Genomic DNA, 22359 nt, shown 5'->3' with positions numbered 1-22359 from the left:
AATGATAACATTGTATTAAGTTGAGATGTGCAAGATGACAAAATAAATGGAACAAAAAAATGCACAGATAGAACTGAGTTTTCAAGACTGACATAATGGTGTAAATAACCAATGTCATGTGATACAAAATGAAGTTTAAATTTTTTCAGTGTTGTAGCTGTAGGAAACTAAGAGTGTCAATTTTTGTGGTAGACATTTTAAGCTCTAAATAATAATTGTAGATTTAAAGGATAGGCAAGTGGGTTAATAAAGGTAGATGGAGGGCCATGAAATTAGCTTTAGGGTGGGTGGAAAACTACATGTTTTTTTTTTTTGTATTACACACTGCTGTAATTGGTGAAATTTGTTGTTGGATGTCAAATTATGACATCAATAATAAATATTATATATTCTTAATTTTCAGGAGGACCTATAAATCATTGTTGACACATCTAGGCCAACGAGGTCAGGCTACCATAAACCAAATCGAACAAGGCAGAGAGGTGTTAGAATATTGATTCGATGTGTTAGTCAAGAGAGAACAAGCACCTTCGTATTGTAAATTCAATGTGAGCATGAAGTGCAATATTGATTATCCTCTCATCAGAGGTAATATCTCACCATTGAACTTCAATTGTTTCAATTTTCCTGCTTGGAATGGTACATCAGGCAAATAATGTAAACTTACTGAGGGTGATAATGCATCTTTACTTCTCTTTGTAAGACTTGACACCTTTTTTTAGAAGTTCCTCTTCCACGACGGTGGCCTCGGAATCTGCCATGACCTTGCATTCTCCTTCTTATTGTATGAGAGAATGGGGGTTTAAAACCAGTACTGGATGTGCTGATTTTATTCCCAACTTGGTTCATTTCCTGATTGTCTTTAACACGCCTTGACACATCCTCTCCAAAAAGCATATCGGCGAGCAAAGATGTAGATGATCCTTCTTCAAGTCAGATTTCATACAATCCCGCCTTCTTTTAAATTCAAATTCCGATATGCATTAGCCAGGAAGGGTCAAGGACCCTTTGGGTATCTATCAATTATGGGCAATCCTTATAGTTTGCTATTTCATTGACTAAGTAGGCCAAACAAGTCGAACCTCTTACCAGGCCAGTTATTACGTCTAAAACCAACTTGTCTACTCTTTGACATTTGATAGATGATTGCAATTTTCAGATTTATTTGTCTTTTTTGTGAAATCAGTGTTTTTGTCCTCACTTGTACTCTCACAAAAGAGTGTATTTTTAATGGCAGCCAGATCTTTGTATATGTTTACACCACATTGTTCCTTATCAAGGAATTTCCCAACCATATCTATAAACACGCTTGGGAAGACTAGCCAACCGCACATCAGGAGGGTCACTCTCTATGGGCTCCATGACCTCCATATCATTTGGTGCATACTCATAACAAAAGTTTTCAAGGTCTTCTAACCTAGACCCAAACTGCTGTTGGCCTTCTAGAATGTTGGATAAAATTTTCAGAATGGCTGCCATTTTAGATTTCTTAAGCCTATAATGAGTGTTAGTAGCAATTCCAATTGAACTACTAGCCACACGCTAGCACTAGGCATAGACTCGAAAGAATTAGGATCAGCAGCACTGTCCAACTTTTATTTGGCAATTTTCGTAGGCCTAGAGATTGGTGTGGTAGCAACGTCCACGAGTCTGTGGCCTATAAATTCATCTGACGCCTTGATTGTACAATCGTAAAATCTACCGGTACCTATATTAACCGGATAGAATAAACCCTTGATATTTACTGGTTGTATTTAAAAAAACAGTTCACACTATAGTGCCACCTAATTATAAAATTTGAAAAATGAAGCTTAACAAAAAACATCCATACCATGTACAGCAATTTTATGTTGCTAACTGTGCACATATGCTTTAATATCTCATGGGATCCCTGAGTGTATGATGACATACCTGTAATAGAGTTGAAAAGTTAACAGAAATAGGTCAGGCCACCTTAAACAAATAGGAATGACTTCTGCTGCAAGTGAAGTTTATTGATCAGAAACAGCAAACCAGTTTAAACATAACATGCACTTTCGATAATGGTCAAGGAGGTAGTTTCTTCCGTTAGCTCTCAGTGGCTGCAAATGGAGGTGTGGTGGGTTGAGGTGGTGGTAATTGCCTAGCAGGACAACCACACAGTGCAAACTCCACTTTGGAAATACTTGAATAATCAATAGGGACCTCTCCTATTGTTTCGAAAGTCTGATAGGATGATACCTAGAATAACAGTCAGTGGCGTAATGCAGGGACCCCAACCTTTAGGGGCCCCTAAACATAGGGTCCTCGTCCTGGATCTAGCACCTGGACACAAAGGGCCGCGAGGAACCAGTCTGAATCTTAAGGTCCCTTAGAGACTCAGAACTAATCAACTACTGTAGGCCTAATCTATCTACTCATCTTCAGTAGGAGTGCCCCTGAGAATCACTATCGCTGAGAAGGGGGTCTGACGGGACCAGTGCCCCTGGCCCGGGACAAAACAAAAAATCAATAACGTTAATAATATAGAAAACAATATTTTGATCTACGTCTGAAATTGTTTGAATTAGGAATTCTGAGCCCCACTAAGTACTTTTGCCAGCCTCCAGACCCCAAATCTGGGGGACCTGCTAAGCATGCCTAAAATCATTTGATTGATTGATTTAAAGAAAAATATACTTTTTAAAATATTCTTTTTGAAAGTCCTTTTTGGGATGTTAACATAGGTCAATAACCTAATGATAAGACATACGGTATCTTATCAGCTTCATTTTCCCACGATTTTGAAAACCCTGTGTGTCTCAAAAATTGATAATTTCCATTCTAATACTTAATTGCATCGGACTTAACTTTGATATTATTCAGTATTCATCAACTATGAAGCGGCAATATCAATTCAGTTTGTCTTATTATTTTGATGTACTGTCATACTCTCTGACAAGTTTTCATGCATCATGTAATTTAAAATTATTGTTTTTGATGACTAGTTTTCTTCTGATACTTTCGTGGTTAATACCAGCTATTATGACATCTAAGATTTGATTCGCTTTGTCAGTGTATTCACACTCTTCACCTTCCAATTTGATGCGTGTATAGAATGAATCAATAGTTTCTCCCAGATTTTGGGTTAACGTTCTGACCTTAAATCTAGCCACTCTGAAATTGGACTTCACACATGCCTAATATCTTGGCTTCGTCTGTGCCAAGTCCATGTATATCTACGAACTATAACAAAAGGTAATTTACCTTGACTTTCTCTTACAAAGAAGCCCATTGAAAATAATCTAGGCAGTTCACTTGATTGAACTTCAGTTGATATTTGGCTAAGTACGATACGATACGATAGAACCTTATTCTCACAATGGTGTAAATACAGCTATGAGATATCTATGGATCCTTAAATACACTCATATTAGTTAATATAGAAAAATAATTAAAATACATAAAAGTTACCTGAAATCCAATTAGTCATTGATGGGCTGATTCCCAGTATTGTAAGCCATCATATCCCAAATTCTGACACCATATTATTATAGTGATCTCAATTCTATTAGTTCATTACGTTACATGTGAAAACATGACAATGTCGTCTTCTCTTGTTGTGCGTGGTTCATCAAATACTGCAACATGTATATCCCAATCTGAGACGCCTTTGACTAACGTATCTTTAATGTCTTCATCATGACAAGGGATGCTCATTTAGCACAGATGAGTGCATGTCCTTGAAATCGTCCAGCAAATGCTTGAATAGATTCATTGTGATCCTGAGTCATCCCTAGTAACTCTGTCCTCAGTACCATATTTTCATCCTTTACGGCATGAAGTTTTATAGCAGCTAGAGATTGGTTCTCTATTTTTTTCATATATTAAACCTCCTAGGTCTTTACATAGGGTGTCGTCTAGGCATTTAGGCAACTGAAATATTACGTTAGAGGTCTCAAGCCTAGTTGCTGCCATGTATTCGGCCCATTTGGCTTCAAAGAAGGCCTAATATGCAGACCCAGCACCTGTATGACATCTTTACCAAACGAGGAACTTATAAAATAATGCTGTGTATGTCTCCGTTTATAAGCCAATTTAGCGGTAAAACAACCCAATATGTGAATGGGATCTTTAGTACAAGTCTATATCTGTACATGACATAGCTGTAAACGCCTCTCTTACAAAATAACGGTTGAACCATTTAGCATTGAGCATGTGATACGTCAGAAGCTGTATCTACAATGAATGGCAAACTATAATACCATTTAACCCAATATTGTATGTTACATTGTTAGACATGGTGCATTTGTCATTGGTACTAGTATTTACCTTAGCATTAGTGGTTTCATGATCATTGTTAATTATCATCTGAACTAAAAAGTCATGTTCTGCCTCACTATTGTCCTGCACCTCTCCTTGCACGTGTGTTCCGCAAAATCAGCACTGTTGCCCGCTTGACCTAAGTTTTAACCTCCCGCTTTGCTGATTCTGCCTGCACTACCATGCGTTGCAACGACACTATTTTCTCAACTAGCTGTTCCGAATCTTTTCCCAAATAAAGAACCAACATCACAATTCTTGGGTAGTTCTTTTAATTAAATTATATATGCCTCAACTGGCTCACCTGTTGCCTGAGCTCTTTGGCGAAATGTGTATCGTACACTGACCACGTTTAATTTCAGGCTGAAATGGTTATGCAGCAAAGACATGGTTTTTCGATACACATCCTCATCTTGTCGTACAGATGCCTCAGACATAATGCAGGACTAGTACGATTACTGTTTAACGTGTAGAAGACACGCTGGCCGCCAGCGCTGAGGCTCGTTTATCAATAGTGCCTCTCGATGGGCCGCAGCAACCGTCTAAATAAAGAGCCATGTCACAAACAACTCTTTCCATGTCGTCCATTTAATGGGCGGTTCGCCTGGGTTTTGCAGGAATGCTGGCGGATCTGTGACATGTAGTATTGATATAATTTTCCTATTTTTGTACTGAAGTTAGTTTACCTCGTTGCTAACTGTAGTGTCTTACGAGACACAGTAAATAAATATTCATGTACTCGTTACTTCATTCAACATACAGCCTGTAGCTTTATTCATGCTCATTTCCCAGCAACTGCCCTTTACTCTCAAGTTAACAGTAAAAGGTATTCTCAGGTACCTGCTCTCATGGAGTCAAGTCATACAGTATTATCTATTATCAGTATTGTCTTCTAGATGACACAATGAATAACAAAAACACAACAAATTTTGTGAAGGAATGGTAGTAATACTTTAATGTTTATGCTGTCAATTATATACTGAAATATGTAGTTAAATAATTATATAGAAAACTAAAGTTCAAGAGATTGCCAAAGGCAAACTAATGTATTATATCTGTCAATAAAATAAATCAAATTTTTGAATAAAAATTCATTCTCTGTGAATTCTGTCACCTTTGTGTCGCATCATCACTCATGTTCACCAGACGCAAGATGTTTCTGGCTTGTAGAACCAATGGCATATCAATCATACTGCCACGAAATGTCATTGCACCCTAAGAAAAAAGGGCAAAAATTAAATGTCAAATGCAATGTAGAAGGTAGATTACAAGCCAAAAAGTGGTTTAGCAGTGGATTTTTTTAAATTGTTGTATTGTAGAGTAATTAACTTACCTTCCCTAAGCGTTCATGATCTTCAAATGCTTTAATAAGTTCTTGGGCCCATTCAACCTTGTCAGCTGACGGACTAAATGCTTTCTGAACAATATATACCTGACTGGGGTGGATAACCTGCTTGCCAGTGAACCCCATTCCAGCACCCTCCAATGACTGCTTCTCAAGTGACTCCAGATCTGATAAACAATATTCATTAATCGTTAAGTTTATGTGTTCATTATACTGAATACTTAATGCTTTATTTCTTAAGTAATATTACTCTACTGATTACTAAACAAATAATAATTGAGCTGCAGGGCTGGTCACAAATTCTGTAACAATAAAACCCCATTAACATCTTTAAAAATAAGGCTAGACTTTTTTTTATACCTTGTTTAACGTACCCACCGCCTGCCAAAAATGAATTTCAAATAAAAATTAAATTTTATTTTTGGCCAATTAGCGCACAAACAAAAAAATGAAAATTTCCAAAAAAAAGTTTTTCTTTATTTTTATTATGCCCACCGCTGCCTTGAAATCTAAAAAAAGAAAAGATATGTACCGTATATATTTCTTCCTAATTATATACTGTAAATTTAAAGCATTTAACCATCCGATTACTACACTGTTTACATTCACAAATTTATTTTCACCTCCATCTGGATGTTTTTGAGGAAACTCTTTGCCAAATGAAAAATAAAAATTTTATTTTTTTTTCCGCCTTCCCCTTTACAATCTTAAAAAAAAGTAAGTTCGCAGAACAAGATATAAAAAGAGTCTTGCATAATATAGAAATGCAAGGGTGTAGGCTGGATTTTGGTCTGGGGGTTGCGAAAATTGAGAATGACCCACCCACTGTTTATTGAAAGCTTTATTCATTGTTAAGGGGACTCAAGAATGTCTTGACTCCCTAACTCACCGCGAAAGTTGATGTGAACAAGGTCGACTGCCTGCAATTCAAATGCTTTTGCTGTTAAAACCACTTTTTGTCGTGCATACAACAGTTCTTTGGCATCTTCTGTTCTACTTGCACCTGGTATAAGAAAGATTGTAGAGATTATAACATGACACGGTTAGATAATAACTTCCAAGCCAATACTTTTAAAAATATAAAAAGAAAAGGTCTGTTTCTCTGGCAAGATACCAAGAGTGAAATAAATCACTGACTAAGTGACTCTCCATTTAACAGTACCCATGATAATGGCGTGATTGCCATTTTGGATTGTTAATGAAATTGACAAATTTGACAGTTGAATCATCATCAACAGACTTGCCTATGTCAGCACAAAAATCATCTGATCCAAACACAACCCCTTCAAGATGAAATGGTACAGTCTTAGATAGTTCAATGCCCTCTGCTAAGATGTCCCTCAAGTTTAGAAGACCGATAGCACTCTCAACAAATATCACAAGCTTAGCCTTATAATCTGGACATTGCCTGGTCTTCAAAATGTCCACAAACATTTCTGAAAACTAAATTATCATGATTTAATTAAAACAGTGGCAATCTGCAAACGTTTCACTTCACGGCCTGAGATTCTAGGCACCAAGCCTTGGCCCAGCTGCGCTAGGGACCAAGAAGTTCTCATCATGAAACATATGTCTATATTCTTACGATATACAATAATCATCTGTTCTATTAGTGACAAAATTTTATAAAAACAGTGACAACCTGCAAACGTTTCACTTCACGGCCTGAGATTCTAGGCACCAAGCCTTGGCCCTGCTGCGCTAGGGACCAAGTAGTTCTGATCATAAAAATTATGTCCATATTCTTATGATATACAATAATAATTATTATCTGTTTTATTTAGTAACAAAATTTCATATAAACGGAGTATTCAATAAAGCAGTTTTACAAAAACATGGGCAACTTTGAGGGCCCCCACATAGTTTGGGCTGTGGCACATAGTTTGCGGACCCAGCAGTATACTGAATATAAATGAAAGTAAATTGTAAAGAAATCAATTTCCAATTTTTGGGAAAACTGAGATTTCTCAAAAGGCTAATGAGATGTTAAGGGGCTGGAGTGAGAGAATGAGACTGTGCCTCAAAGCGCGAGTCTCGCATCAGATATATGAGACTTGGTAGGAATGTCTCACCAAATGCAGGTCACCTTTGCTATTGACCTTTGGAAGCATGACCGTTTTTGGTAAGTTTGAAGCTTTGTAAATTACTGCCAGATCATCTGCTGCAATTCCGGAATCCATGGCATTGATCCTGACAGCTAAATCAGTTACACCAGGAGCAGATAAAGAGTCCAGTGCCATCCTGATGTTTTCTCTGGCAACATCCTATAAACAAATGTAGAAAAGCTAAAATGAAAGATGGTATGAATTATCATGTCTATATTGTCTCAAAAGGTGTTTACAAAGGTGGCTATTCTTGTTATTGTATTTCTGTCTTTAAAAGTGATAATACTTACAGTGACAGCACTGATTTCAACTGTGATTCACATAAGCAAACAAAAAAGAAATTATCAGAAATATGAATCATATTAACAGTAATTAAATAATGGCCTTAATGATATCATAATATGAATGGAATGAAATAGAGCTATGTACCAATTATGAAAAATTTGGCTAAATAAAATGGTTGTGGACTGCCTTTTAAATAACTATTTCTAATCAATTAATTTAAATAACATTTTCTTACTGTTTAATGGCATCAACAAATTATGCATATTTCTTTAAAAAAAATTTACTAGATACCTTTCTATTAATGGAAACTCCGTCTTCGCAATCCATTACAGCACAATCTACTGCTAAGCCCTTTAACTTTTCTAACTTGTTCTGCTCACTGGCGGGTACGTACAACACTGCTCGCCGAGGTGTAAAGCCAGATTGCCTGCTTGATGAGCCTAGATATTCGTCACCAATACTTGAATTCAAACATGAGCTTGTGCAAAAGTTGGTCCATTTCTGACAGGGTAGTAACCCAGAATTGTTATAGTTCTTGCCTATAATATTTGCAATACGTTTAATAAAAGAAAAACTCGTATTTACAAACATTATCTTGGTGGCATCTGTCTACTATATACTGTACAAGATCCAATTTCGATTTGTTTACCTCGAGCGCCCTCTTTTAATCAAAATATCAACATGGCAGCGCCCATGTTCACGATGTTTAGACCACTCAAATCTAATTTAATTTTAGGATATCGAGTGCTAAAATGTAAACATTTGTTATCTCAATATGTTACGATTAACCCGAACAATCGATGCTCTTTCGGGCTGTTTTCAACCTTGTACAACTGCAGAAGTATTGACGGTGAGAAAAACTCAGGCCTAGGTCTAGCTGTATGTTCAGGTTCGATAGCGACGAAAGGACCTGCACAGCCACGACAGCATGGCCTGCTAGCACAGAATTATATTGCATCCTTTAGGCCTAGCCATTCGTTAAGACAATTCCCGGTTCGTTATTGTCATTTATCATTAATATGCTGGAATTGTCAGAGTAATCTGTCATCTACTGATCTAGGCATGAACTATTTTTGTGATTCTTGTAAAATCATTCAACCATGCCAAGAAAACATTGATCATTTCCAAAGAATGAACATACCAAGGTCATTTGATGTCAATACAAGTGAACTGACTCAGACATTCCGCAAGTTCCAACGTTTACTCCATCCGGATAAATTCAGTCAGAAGTCTCCTAAAGAACAGGAATTCTCTGCTGCTCAATCGTCTTCTGTCAACAAAGCATATTCGATATTGTTGAAACCACTCAATCGAGGACTGTATTTGTTGGAATTGCTAGGTTACCCTATTGAAGAAGGTGACTCGATGGTTGACAGTGCCTTCCTCATGGACATGATGGAGCTAAATGAAAAGCTTTCTGAAACATCAGACCTGGAGACTGTAAAGAAAATCGGTGAAAATAATGTGCAGAAAATGAACAAACTTCTGAAAGAACTTGCCGAGCTGTTTAAACATGATAGATTAAAAGAAGCACGAGATGTATTAGCAAAGTTAAAATATTTTACTAATATTGATGACAAAGTGAAGGAGAAACTTGGAACATCGACAGTTGCATGATATGTGCCATAGAATTTGAAACATTCATGCAACTTGCAAAATCATTATCAAAATAGCCATTAGCAATTATTAATTAATGTAATTTCTTAATTAAATGAGTAATTTATAATTGGCTGACTGTTAAATGACACATATGCACAGTTTGTTGGATATGTGGAGTTTCTAAGGTAGTCTAATGTTCAATTATTGCAAACTTGTTCTAAAATTTCATATCACTTTAAAAACAACTGAAATAACTGCAGGCTGTTTAGTTAATTGAATACCTATTCTGAACACCTATAAATAAATATTACATTAAATCATTGTTGAAATCTAGAACAGAGCTATTCAATAATATGTGCATATCAATTTGAAAATCTGACAAAGTACAGTAAACTAATGTAAATGGTGATAATCAAACTTGTGTGTGTATGTCTGTGTGCCAGATGGTGGTGGGGGAGGCTGGTCTTTGTTAACCTATGACATTTTTTTTAGCTCAGTCTTCAGCTGCATTAAAAGATTCCTCCCCAGAAAAATACAGATGCAATTGCAATTCTTAACGGCAGTCGTTATCTCAGACTTTCCAACACCTGGAACTCCAAATTCGGGAGACTGGACGCGCCCTTGTGAATTTCACCCGAGCTTCAGAAATGTTAAAACTCTTGGAAAGTCTGCACAGCAACATCGTCGTTGATAAAGTTTGTGCACAATGGAAAAATTGACTCAGAAATACTCAATTATTGACTGTCCAGCTATCAATTTTTTTTCACAAAAACATGTGACATGCCTAAATATGGTCATGATGACATCACATCATGACCATATATAGGCACATCATGACTATATATGGGCATACAACGGTTTGTCAAAGAAATTTTATAATCTGGAAGAGTTTTACAACTTGTTGAAATTCACTAATGTGCTGAAGGGAATATGAATCCCAAGATATGTGTTTCATAACAGATATATATGTATAGGAAATTCTAAGTATTGCTCAATAAACTTCACTGTAGAATAAAAAAAATATATAAGACTTGTTGCTTAATTGGTTCATATACTTTGTTTTGTCAGTTTCATGATTGCTATATTGAAAACATGACACATTGAATTGCCTCTAAATAAAGTCAAATGCACCAACCATTTTCTAAAATTATTCATTTAATCCAACATTTATTTAGTTATAAAAACATAGTGATGATAGATATATTAGGCCAAATAAAAATAATTGCTAGTTTCACATCACTCCCTCTCATCAAATTTTGGATGCTCATGAAAAAATTTACTGTATTATTTGCTATTTTTCAGAAAAACATTCATTTTTCCATGGACAATGAAAATGATGACTATCTGAAAGGATGATGGCATGCCTAAGAGGTGGGAACAACTCACTAGTGGACAAAAGCAATGTAGGTAAAGTGCTTTGCCTAAGTGAAATGCACAGTTTAAACAGTACTGTTTTTCAGCCTTGTTGGTTTGGAAAATCCTGAATGAATTGAAAAATAGAATGGAAAAAATACAGTAGTAATGCTGTAACTTTGCAGTAAAGCCAGGCTTACACCTGTCTCTTATACACATCTAGATGTGTATAAGAGACAGAATCTATTTTGAATTAGCTTGTTTATTTTGAAAAAAAATACTAATTTCAGCAGAGAAATTAGTGAATACAAATATTGTTACCTTGATTTACTGGATATTAATAGAAGTCATAGAAACAATTTAAGTGTTTCTATATTTTGTATCGTTTTTATTTCATAATTGTTATTATTCATCATGTGAGTGTTTGCGTGCTTTTTTACTTGGGTTATGAGTTAAGCTTGCAGTGAGGTGTAAATTCTTTTTGTATATATATAATTATTTTCAATAAGCTCATTGAAGTTCCGGCATTTTGTGCTATAAAAGTACAACATACACGTGTGTTCACGCCCTCTATTTTCACTATTTTCGCCATTTTGATCATAAATACGGAAACGAGCAGCAGGCTCACGTAGTTTACGTCTCAGCGGAAAGTCGTGGGGCGTGAACTCTTTGACGAGATTTGTGCACACCATTCAAGGCATGCTATTGTTGTATCTATAATCTATAACTAATTAATTACGTTATGTGGTAGGTAAAATTTTAACAATTATTTATTATGCTGTAATATAAGAATTGTTCATTGGCTCCTACGTACGTGAAGGTGGGTTTGGCTAGTGAGTGTAGGCCTACTAGGCCTAGGTCCTACTACTAGCCTATCGAGCCAAGGCCCTTTACACAGTGGCCTTGCTTGCCTAGGCCTAGTGTAGAACTAGGCACGTCGGTGTGGCATATATTAAAAGTATACGCCTGGGTCTAGCTGGTAGTAGTAGGCCTATGCTAGCTATAGGCCTAAGTGTTGGACTTTACTACTAGGCCTAGGCAGGTCTACTCTCTCAAGTCCTAGCCTAGGCCTAGTTCAGTTAGTAGTAGTAGTAAGGGTGTTTGTAGTAAGTAGGTAGGCTAGTTAGCCAGACCTGTCCTTGGTTTTTCCATTTTTTATCATAACTGCCTTTTTCAGTTGTTTCCAGTGTGAAAAGGGTCAGGCGTATCCTATTGCGTAACTTTAGCATAAGGTTGATGCCAGCGTACAGGTGGCTAGGGTGTTTTTTAAACGCCATGGCTAGAGATACGGTACCGTATCGGAACTTCCGATTGCTAAAGGTAAAAAGATATGGTAAAAGATATTACGTCATGATTAGCCAATAGAAACGCCGATACATGCGTGACGTCATTCAGTGCACTGTTGCATGCAAGAGTAGTGATGTGTGTAGCAACGATCGAAGATAAGAAATTTTATTCGTTCGTAGGTGGTGTTGACAAGCTGTGACCCTATAGCAAATAAAAAAGGATAGCAGTTTTGCTAGATTTGGTGACATCAAGCGAGAATAAACTATTTTAATAGATTAGTAGAAGCTAGGACTTAGCTACCCCTGAAACCTAGCGAAGCCGGAGGGCCTAGCTAGAGTAGTACGGTAGTCTATGCCTAAACTAGCTATGCCTAGGTAGGATAAGCCTGCCTGAACATCCCTAGGCCTAGGTCCGACCTTTCCTTGTTGTTACTGCCTATCTTAGGCCTGCACCCTAGCTGAAACCTGGCTAGGAATAGTAGTAGTAGAAGTCTATTGCCAAACCGGCCAAATAATCTAGTTACTACGAATAATTAAAAAAGTTGCAATTGTAAACCAGATTATATTCTATACTAAAAGTATGTACTATACCGTAAAAACCTCGGATTGTATTGAAGCCTTCCTCCTTAGTTTGCAAAATAATAGCCTCGAAAAGAAGCCCATGATAGCATAGGCTTCTTTTCAAGAGAGTACAGTACATACACTGTACATGAATTTAAAAAAAAAAAATTAAAAAAAAAAAAATTAAAAACAAGCTTGGTTTAGACAGTAATTTAAGCTATGTGATGCCAGTTAAATACATTCCATGATACAGATTGATGTACACTGGCCTTATTTATTATTTCATAGTACAAATTTACAAAATGTACAGCATTCATTTTGACAAGAAGCCCCCTCTTTACTGTGCTGTAAGGAAACAAAAATAAAGACAAAATAGGAAAGATTACAGTTAGTTTATTTACAGAAACAAGTAAATAACCATGAGTTACCCAGCCCATGCCCTGTATATCCGTTCATACAATAGGCCCGCCTTGGCCCTTCTTCTAGTGTAATGTGCATATAATTCCTATAGTTTGCGCACTGTAGGCCTATACTACTACTACAAATAAAGTTTACTCTTACTGATAATTACAATTGCCATATTGCTTGGTCGGCTATTTCAATCAGCAATAATAATTAGTGTCTACTATTCTTTAGGCTTAGGCTAGGCCCCTAGTAGTAGCACTTCAGTACTAGGCCTAAGCCTAGCCTAGTACGTAGTAGGCCTATAAGTATGCCCCTAGGCGGGTATGATTCGGGCTAGGCCCCAAGCTAAGCCTAGCCTTAGTAGACCATTCTCTATGGTAGACCATAAGATATACCAGAATAACAGAAAGGATTCTTAACCAAAACATTGTGATAAGCCCCAATCGAAATACATGAAATGGGCCTAAGTTTTATAACATAAATTTGATCGTAAAACTGTTCGCGCCACGTTTCTCATGTTCGCGACGTCGACTTTGCAAAAGGGCTAACATCGAGTCAGTCATTTCTATTGGCTAATCTTGACGTAATATCATTTACCGTACCTTTAGCAATCGGAAGTTCCGATACGGTACCGTATCTCTAGCCACGGCGTTTTTTAAATGAGGTACAGTAGCCCCATACTACTGTAATGCCCGTATTCTTAAAACGAACTTTAGTCGAACTTCGAACTAGAACCTCATTTAGTCTTAATTGCAACTTCAACTTCAAATTGTATTCACAAACAACGTAGTAGAAGTTCTAACTACGACTAAATCAAGTCCTAGTTGTAGTTCAGCTGAAGACGACTGGCAAGCAACAACTATCAAACTAACCAATAAAAAGAGCTAATTTTAATAGCAGACAAAATTTTAGAGATCCGGTAACGCGGAAGAATATTAAACTGCCGTTTGTCTTTCAAAAACATATTTCCTCATAATTCATAATTGCCCATTATTCGCCTAACTAATATTATATACTATTAACTATATTAGTCGTTAACATCAAACGATAGAGAAATTGAACTGTCACTAAAAATTTGCTTTCATTAGAGAACTATTATAGTTAAGGTCGAGGGAGGGCGGCGCCATCTTTGTTGTTGTTACGGTAAATCTACGCGAGAGGATTTCATGCAAATCAGGAACTGTTGCATGTGGCTAGCAAAACATGCTAATTTCGCCTTTTGGAAGCTAAACAAAATGTCCCTTTTCTTGAACACAGTGGAGATACATCAGACCTACTTATTCAATCGTCTTTATTCATTTAACTTTATCGTAAGTTACAAAAAGCACGTTTTCATTGGGGTAAATATTTCAAGTCGGCGATTTAGCCTGACCCTAGGCTGACTACAAAAATTGGCCTGCGGAGGTATAATTTTAGGTGAGGTTCGCGTCATTTAATCGTAGTGCTAGTCGAAGTTTGTTTTAAGAATACGAAATGACGTAATTTTTAAGTTTTAGCTCGAAGTACGACTAAAGTTTTAAGAATACCGGGGTAAAAGTAAGACCTGCTTTATAACCATATCATGGAATGCTGTGTGTGAATATTACGTAGGCCTAGGCCTACTGCTGGTTTTCACTGACTGTGGTGGTCTTGGTCAGTGTTAAGTTTTCGTCCTTTTTTTTTTTTCGCATTTTTGTTCATGTTAAGCACATAAAAGCTCTGGCATTATGTGCTGTAACATTATAATTATTATTATTATTCTCCGGGCAAAAATTTGGCCTAAAAATCCGGCTGCGTATTTCGGAAAATAAGGGCAGATTTCTGCTCAAATTTGGCTAAAAAATTTGGCTGTATTATGCAGTAAATTATGGTTCTGCACACCTATTTATTATTTATAATTTTTCTTGTGAATTTCCACACAAATAATGAAAATATACTATATACAGTACAACTTGCATGAACGTACCTATGTCAGGCTACCCTACTAGTACAGCAATAGAACTTTCTGGACTGTCAATCAAACAACTAACCAATCAGAACAGGGCCAGGAATACCCCCATTTTGTGGGAACTTAGCAACAATATCTACGAGGTGGGGCTTAGCGAAAAGGTCAATTCTGCTGACCAGAGTTTAGGTCATGACCAAACTCTTTGACGATCAACGGACAAAGATTATTTTGTTGGCCAGGACAAATATAACCAGTACCAGGATACAAATTATCTGTAGCATTTGGTTGGCTTTTGTCTGTGTTTAAAAAAAAAAACACAAGTATCTGCATTCATTTATTTTCTAAAATAAGCTTACTGATGCATGACCTGTTTTTGCAATTTGGTTTGACAGTTGAAAAAACATCTGATGTTTATCGGCGCAGTAGCAGGCAGCCCCATTTATACTCACTAGTGGACAAAAGCAATGTAGGTAAAGTGCTTTGCCTAAGTGAAATGCACAGTTTAAACAGTACTGTTTTTCAGCCTTGTTGGTTTGGAAAATCCTGAATGAATTGAAAAATAGAATGGAAAAAATACAGTAGTAATGCTGTAACTTTGCAGTAAAGCCAGGCTTACACTGTGCTGGCAGTTGTCAGTCCATACAGTAGTATGTCTTTATGGAGAGTGGTTCGTTTTTTCAACCAGTGGCGTATCTAGAGGTGTCAAAATGGGGGGGGGTCACGAAGATCTGTTGAAGGGCGCTAATTCGCAAAATATGGTGATTTTAAGTGATTTTTAACTACTTTACCGTGATTTTTTTTGGGGGTGCGGGCGACTGGGGGTGCAAATAATTTTTAGGGGCCTGGTACTGAGGAATGAAAATCGAAATCGTGTATGCTACACTACACACAGCTTTGCGTATTTCAAACATCGAATACATTGAGAGTTTCGTTAATACTTACTATGGACAAATTAGAGTGAATTGTCATCACTTCTTGCATAAGAGGAATATGGATAAGGATTTTTTTTTACCTTTTAATTTTAATTATAAAACATAGCTAGGCCCTGTAGAAGAATGAGTAGCTATAGAGAATATCTTCAAATGAAATAATAAATTATCTACAAAACTACGGATGCCAGTCAATTCGAGCGGATGTCAGTTCGAGCGGATGCATTTAGTGCGAACTATAACAAGGACGAATTTATCGTCGCCGTATTCTTGTATTTGTTTGTTTTAAATGCAAAAAAATGCTCTGATTACTAAGGTTCTGAAAGGTTTTTAGTACTTTTTGATAATTACTCCATGTTTGAATTACAGTCTTCTGGAACTGTTGTGTGCCCCCTTCCCCTTTTAAAATGTCAAATTTTTAGCTCAAAAATAGGAAATTTTGAAGTAATTCGTATATAACTCGCACAGGTTGATCTTCTTCCGCTCAAACTAGGCATCTGCTCGAAAAAAATTCCGCTTGAATCCGCTAGAATTGGCCTTCGCTCGAAGTTGCATCCGCTTGAATTGACTGGTTCCCAAAACTACAGGATATTTACAGTACAGTATTAACCTTAAATTCTATTCAATTCAAAGGCATCTGGTTATCTCTTGGAATATGTTTGCGATAGTCAAACAAAGGGCCAGTTGACCTCAATCAATTTTTCAGATCTTTTAATAGAACTTGCCATATTTGTACTAATTTTTATTGTGATATACTACTGATGCGCCCACTACATTTTTCAAAATAAAAAAAAATATATTCAAATTTAAGTCTTATTTCCGGCCATCTAGTTTGCCATAATCAAAATTTTCTTACCTCAGCCCCAACCATGGTGGGGCTGATGTAGTATCAACCCTCCATCTGTGAAAGTCCCTCTTTGGGCCCACTATATTTCAAATTCCTGGATCCACCACTGAATATCCCCAGTAAACCACAACAAACAAAATACAGCTTTTGAAACTACAATATTCATTGTAAATTCATTGACCTTGGCTTTAAAGTGTATACCCACTCACAAGTTAGAGGCAGTTTATTTTAAAAATCTCAATTACTATTAAAAAAAATCAGGAGGGGAAATGTTAGTGTCAAAATAACCTCACCAAAATAGGAATTTTATTCTGTGCCATTTTGTCAATTTTGTAGCATCGCATATGGCAGAGATGCACAGGTAACAAAACGTAAGAAGGCTACAGTATGTGCTTGTAATAGCTCGGTTAAATGTATGTCCATACATTGAACTGAGCTATTACAATTCAATATATGCTAGTCCATGGAATAACACACTAATTAGCAGATTATCTTCAAATATTTCAAATAATTGTTGACATTATCAGAAGTCTGAAGTATAAAACCAGACTGTACATAAAGAACCCATGTTGTGTACTGTAAAATAAATGAAAAGAAAAGGTCAAAAGAAGAAGAATGCTTTGCAGGTGAGACAAGTTGATTGCGGATCATGTATTATGATCCTTTGCCGACAGAAGAGTTTTATTGTACATTGATAAATTGCAAACCAGAAATGAATGAATGAAAAAGAAGTTGTATATCTCTATTTGAGTACTAGAGTTGAGCATATCAGATTGTACGAGAGGAAGGCCTAGCTGGGAATTCATTCTGGTATTCTTGGTAGAATCTATTCATCTTTGTGCAACCAATGGCTGTACAGTACAAAATGAGTACTATGAATTACTACTATTTTTTTTATTACAATGGATGATCTCTGAATATACTAATCAATGAGTTTAAAGATTAGTTTTAACCATCACAGTACCAAATGTTAACTGAAAAATATAAAATTCTGGTCGGATGATCTGACATCACAAATAAACAATTTTTGTTGGTTATGAAATTAACATCAAAATCTGAATTATTCAAAATCTTTGAATTATTTGTTAACTTGCACAGAACCATTATCATCAGTAAGCTGCACCGTTGTTTACATAGAACTTTCTACTGTGCTGTTTGTTTCTGTTTTTGGCAGATGTGTCTCAAGTGGAGGTTCTTCGTGCTGTAGCAATACATATTTCTTCAGTTCTGTTTTAATTATTTTAATCAATATATTTTGTTGGTCTTCTAACTTGGGTTTCGACATTCCTGTTGTATTCTTTTAGTGCTGGGTATTTTCTGGGAGTCTAATTAGATGACCCCACAGCTTTACCTTCATCTTTTAAGATTTACCATTTTGATTTTGTAGTTCTTCATTTCTGATTTCATTAAATTTAATGTTTAACATTTTCCAGAAGAGAATAGAAATAAAAAATACAGAGCTGCAAATGCATCAACGATAATGCAACTTAATCGTACATAAGAGGTGAGAGAAAATGTTTCGTACTAAATACTTAATTTAAAAAGGGCAAAGAAGTTTACAACAATGTTGTTTTTTTGTGTTTGGACTACACTTTAATGTCATAGAGTTGATTCCTACCCTAAATAGATTCCCAACATTGTGTTTTTTTTCACAGTTTACCTCATCACAGTATACACTGGCCACTTGCTGAAAAACAGGCTAATCCATATGAATGATTAAAAAGTACAAATATAAATTTGGAATAGTATAATAATTTGAGACATAAGACTAGTTTCACAGCATTATTAACTCAATAATGGTAGAAATGATGATAATAAAACGGGACATAGAATACCAGGATAGCAAAGTTATAATTGCAATAAGGTACTGTACTATACAAATCAAGTGCGATTACACTTGATTCTTTATTGTTCTTCAGATATAAAATCTAGAAGTACAAAAGGAAATGAAGTCAGTCAGTATATCCTGTTAGTAGCTATAGGTGGAGACTAGGCCATTCCCAGTTGTGTATGTAAATATAGCTCTTATTATATTATAAGCTGTTGATGCATGTTTGAACAACTACGAATTTCAATTGTCCTACAAGGAAGAAGTTAATGTTCAATACTAAAGTCTACACAAATTATTGTTATCAAAGAATGAAGAATAAAGCTTGCAGTAATAAAGCCATTGTCACTATTGAAAGTGTGATAATTAAAGTATAGCAATATTTATTTTGTTGCAACCCCCTCATAAAGCACTTGTTTACAGCTACAGTATTAATACATATTAAAATATTTCTGTCGCTGTCTGTTCAAAAACCAGCATCTTCTTAATGACAGCTGTTCAATAAAAACTTGGTTGTTAAAATAGAACATCATCTTGTAATGAGTTAGATTTTCTTTTATATACCTGCATATTTAAATACTTAGAAGGCCATCCTTACCATTAAAATCTAAACAAGAAATATTTCCCATAAAAAATAAAGGTTGCAACATCTAATACAACTGATTTGTATTCCAAACTTAAAAACAATTTGTGAGGATGACCTACTACAGTATTGTAACTTCAATTCATTTCTTTTGTGGTGTGACACAATAAGTAATTTTAGATTATGATTGAAGTTTTTTTTAAAAAATATTTTGTTGTAAAAATATATATAACCAGAACCAATTGATATCACTAGCTTATCTGACGTGTGTAGTTTGTTAGTTTGTCTAGGTTAGTTAAGTTTCCTCTTTTTATGCATGCGTACGTACGATGATAGAGCCTAATTAAACTGACTACAGAGTCTGTGATAAGTTAATTACAACTCCCTGGTCTGATGATGATAGATACATTGATAGCTAAAATAGGCTGTGGCTAGGGATATGGTACCGTACACTATCTTGGTAATGGTTACCCTAACCTTATTAATCATTATTGAGAGAGTGTACGATACCATACCTCTAAAATAAAATATGGCCGAATTTATGCTTTGGCTTTCTAGGCTGACTGGGCCCCCGTGTCAGTTTCAGTGGCTATTTTTTTTTTTGGATTGTCAAATACGTACATGCAACGATATAGAGCCAAAATATACTGCTATTGTTGTTTGTTCAGGGAGTCTGTGATAATTTAATTACAACTTCCTGTCAATAAATGATGATATTGTATGTTGATATCCATAATAGAGGCTTGCCCGTTGGTCGTCGACTTTTTATTGTCCGAATTTCTCATTTTCCATTTTCATAGCCTCTCCTTCGCTTGAGTTGTGCATGCTCAATTGTTGCATAAAAAAGTTTAAAAATTCTTGTTCCAATTTCATACAGTACGGTAGTCTCTTCACTGGTTCCATTTGGTAGTTGCGCATGTTCAGTGATTTCATGAGACATAGAGTACTACAGTGTTACGTCACGATACCATGTGATACTACTCCTTTGCTATCGGCGCCACAAAATGCGTTTAACCAACGCCATTTTCTCCACTTTCAAACCAATGATCCCAATTTCTTGCATAATTATTAAGAGGTTGTATCTTAATTTTACTTTGTAAATGTTAATTGATGATTAAATGTGTGTTCGATAACTAATATAATGCGAGATTTTTGTGTTTTTAGTACATTTTGATGGTAAATTATTAGGTTTTAAAATGCCTATTCCAGAAAGCCTATTCTAAACCATTAAGATTATGAAGTCATTCAGGCGTAATGAACGGTAACCAAAGTCCAGAGGGCGCCACCTGGTGTTGTGACGGCATGACTGTGGTACAGTACTCTATAGTTTGGTAACTGCCGTACTCGACAACGTTAATTAATAAGTGCGCATTCTCACTGTCTGTCCAGCATTCACCAGTGCATGCTCACTGTGTTTTACATGGACTCTTCGGAGACTTTCTTTGGTAACTGAGCATGCACAGTGCTTAGTTTGGAATTCTCATTTCTTCATAGTAAATGCTGCCGCTACTGTACCTATAGTTTCTTAATGGCTGTTTCCTCATGTTCGTTGCAGCTTAAAAAGGTGCGGCACGAAAATCTATGCCAGACATTAAGGTTAGCATGTTTTTCGTTTTTTGAATGGGTAGCGGAAAGACATTTGGGGAAAAGGTTTTGCATCTACTGAGTACAAAGTTTCCACTACCATTTATTTGGTCTCAAAATATACAATAACCAATTCTAGGCTACAGACCCTATACAATAATAAGATCTGTGCCTAGGCCTACAGCTGTACAACATGAAGCAATCAATTCAGTAATTGTAAAGTAGTTTTCCAGGTTGAAGATTAAAATAAAATTAATCTTGTCATTATTTTGAGAAAATTAGAATGACTGAGGCAGTGTACTGTAGCCTATCATTGCTCCTGTTATTGGTCAACCGTTGAATTGATCAAATCTATGGACAGTTAGACTGATCTAATCAATACAAACTAATTGAATAATGCGGTTCTTCTCTGGATGGCTGTTACTGTGAACATAATCTTAATTGGCAGTCTTGAACAACGCTGACCATCGTAGGTGAAATTAACAGATTTTGTAGATGTCTTTAAGTTCAAAATTTGACAACTGTGTTTCGTAACTGTGTTTTGTGACGCAGACATGTTAAAGGGCAACGTGAACATTAATACTGCTGCTAGGACACAACAGTGAAGAAAGTACAAATTTAGAAAATTCGTTCAGGTTTATTTTTTCATGACATAGCTACTATACGCAGGATGGATTACCTCCCCGAGGGCAAAAATCAGACAGCCAGTCCTTCTCATTTCCAGCATTAATCATTTCATATTGCAAGTGATAGGTGAAGGCATTGATCAACGTTAAAAGCAGAGCAATTCTTTGCAGTATTATTTTTACAGTTCTGAAAATATCTATGCAAGCAACAAACAGTAAGTGTAATTGCATTAGAAATATTTTATGAATTGACATAGTTGCGTTAATTAGAAACATAAAAATAACTATCCAAAATCCTGAAAGAATTCACATTTAGCCTCCTTACTGATATTGACAAATTCCTTTTTGTGACAATTTTACAAAAAAAAAAACATTTTATTGGCTTCATCATCTGTCATAAAGGCATAGTATTACTGTAGGTCTTTTTCTGTGACATTGCTATATTTGAAAAATATAATTTATTTGGGAATCAAAAACAAAAACAATTTGTCATGTTTCCTGTTCCAATGGCTTAGATCATAAGTTTTGAGTAATATTGTTCTCAATTTTTGCAAGCGCTCCTGGATCAAGGCTGCCTCATGTGGAGGCACAATAATATTCTTAAATTTATAGATGATTTCGCTAAAGGAAGAGGGTTAAACGCCAACCTCATCCTCCGATTGTTAATTTTGATCTTGTTCCCATAACCCAGGATGCCCCTCATTCTACCACTATGCCCCCACAGTGCACCATCACTAATCTGATTCCTGACTAGGCTATATACAGTAGAACCTCGATTTTACGTACGGTACGGGACCAGAGGGCGTATGTAAATC

The 22359-nt window shown here is 36.0% G+C and overlaps 4 protein-coding genes across 7 annotated transcripts in view; 3 read left to right on the top strand and 1 right to left on the bottom strand.

The window, feature by feature from the left end:
• Window positions 1–5331, top strand: part of LOC117118130 (protein MMS22-like) — a 60451-nt gene extending 55120 nt beyond the window's left edge. For 2 of the 3 annotated variants that reach the window (XR_004447007.1, XR_004447008.1), the window contains exons 36-37: window positions 404–613; window positions 827–5331. Coding sequence is in view for 1 of the 3 variants with exons in the window: in XM_033262637.1 (XP_033118528.1) it covers window positions 404–497 (94 nt within the window). In the remaining 2 variants the exon portion in view is untranslated. Of the gene's footprint in view, window positions 1–403 lie in introns of all 3 variants that reach the window. The other variant, XM_033262637.1, reaches the window with a different exon arrangement.
• On the bottom strand, window positions 5325–8691 carry LOC117118132 (citramalyl-CoA lyase, mitochondrial-like). The gene is made up of 6 exons (XM_033262639.1): window positions 8308–8691; window positions 7699–7890; window positions 6871–7069; window positions 6516–6629; window positions 5615–5793; window positions 5325–5496 (listed from the first exon to the last, which is right to left on the bottom strand). Exons 1-6 carry the CDS (start codon window positions 8605–8607, stop codon window positions 5392–5394), a joined length of 1089 nt encoding a protein of 362 aa, XP_033118530.1. The 5' UTR covers window positions 8608–8691; the 3' UTR covers window positions 5325–5391.
• LOC117118133 (iron-sulfur cluster co-chaperone protein HscB-like) lies at window positions 8666–10645 on the top strand. The gene has a single exon (XM_033262640.1). It carries the CDS (start codon window positions 8698–8700, stop codon window positions 9631–9633), a length of 936 nt encoding a protein of 311 aa, XP_033118531.1. The 5' UTR covers window positions 8666–8697; the 3' UTR covers window positions 9634–10645.
• A 920-nt stretch (window positions 10646–11565) lies between these two features.
• Window positions 11566–22359, top strand: part of LOC117118142 (wiskott-Aldrich syndrome protein family member 3-like) — a 37173-nt gene continuing 26379 nt past the window's right edge. For both annotated transcript variants that reach the window (XM_033262654.1, XM_033262655.1), the window contains exon 1: window positions 11566–11715. The gene's annotated coding sequence lies outside the window, so the exon portion shown is untranslated. The remainder of the gene's footprint in view (window positions 11716–22359) is intronic.

Source organism: Anneissia japonica, unplaced genomic scaffold (assembly GCF_011630105.1).
Source record: "Anneissia japonica isolate Jap-2015-1 unplaced genomic scaffold, ASM1163010v1 scaffold11779_len1430905_cov172, whole genome shotgun sequence".
Lineage (NCBI taxonomy): Eukaryota > Metazoa > Echinodermata > Crinoidea > Comatulida > Comatulidae > Anneissia > Anneissia japonica.
This window is presented reverse-complemented; position numbering and strand designations above follow the sequence as displayed.

Bases quoted from the DNA above. Each gene is read 5' to 3' on its own strand.
- LOC117118132 (XM_033262639.1), bottom strand. From the start codon at position 8,607: ATGTTTGTAAATACGAGTTTTTCTTTTATTAAACGTATTGCAAATATT. The intron at 7,891-8,307 runs GTATCTAGTAAA...ATTTGTTTATAG, and splicing joins GAGTTTCCATTAATAGAAAG to GATGTTGCCAGAGAAAACAT. The intron at 7,070-7,698 runs GTGAGACATTCC...ATGATAATTTAG, and splicing joins GCAAAGGTGACCTGCATTTG to TTTTCAGAAATGTTTGTGGA.
- LOC117118133 (XM_033262640.1), top strand. From the start codon at position 8,698: ATGGCAGCGCCCATGTTCACGATGTTTAGACCACTCAAATCTAATTTA.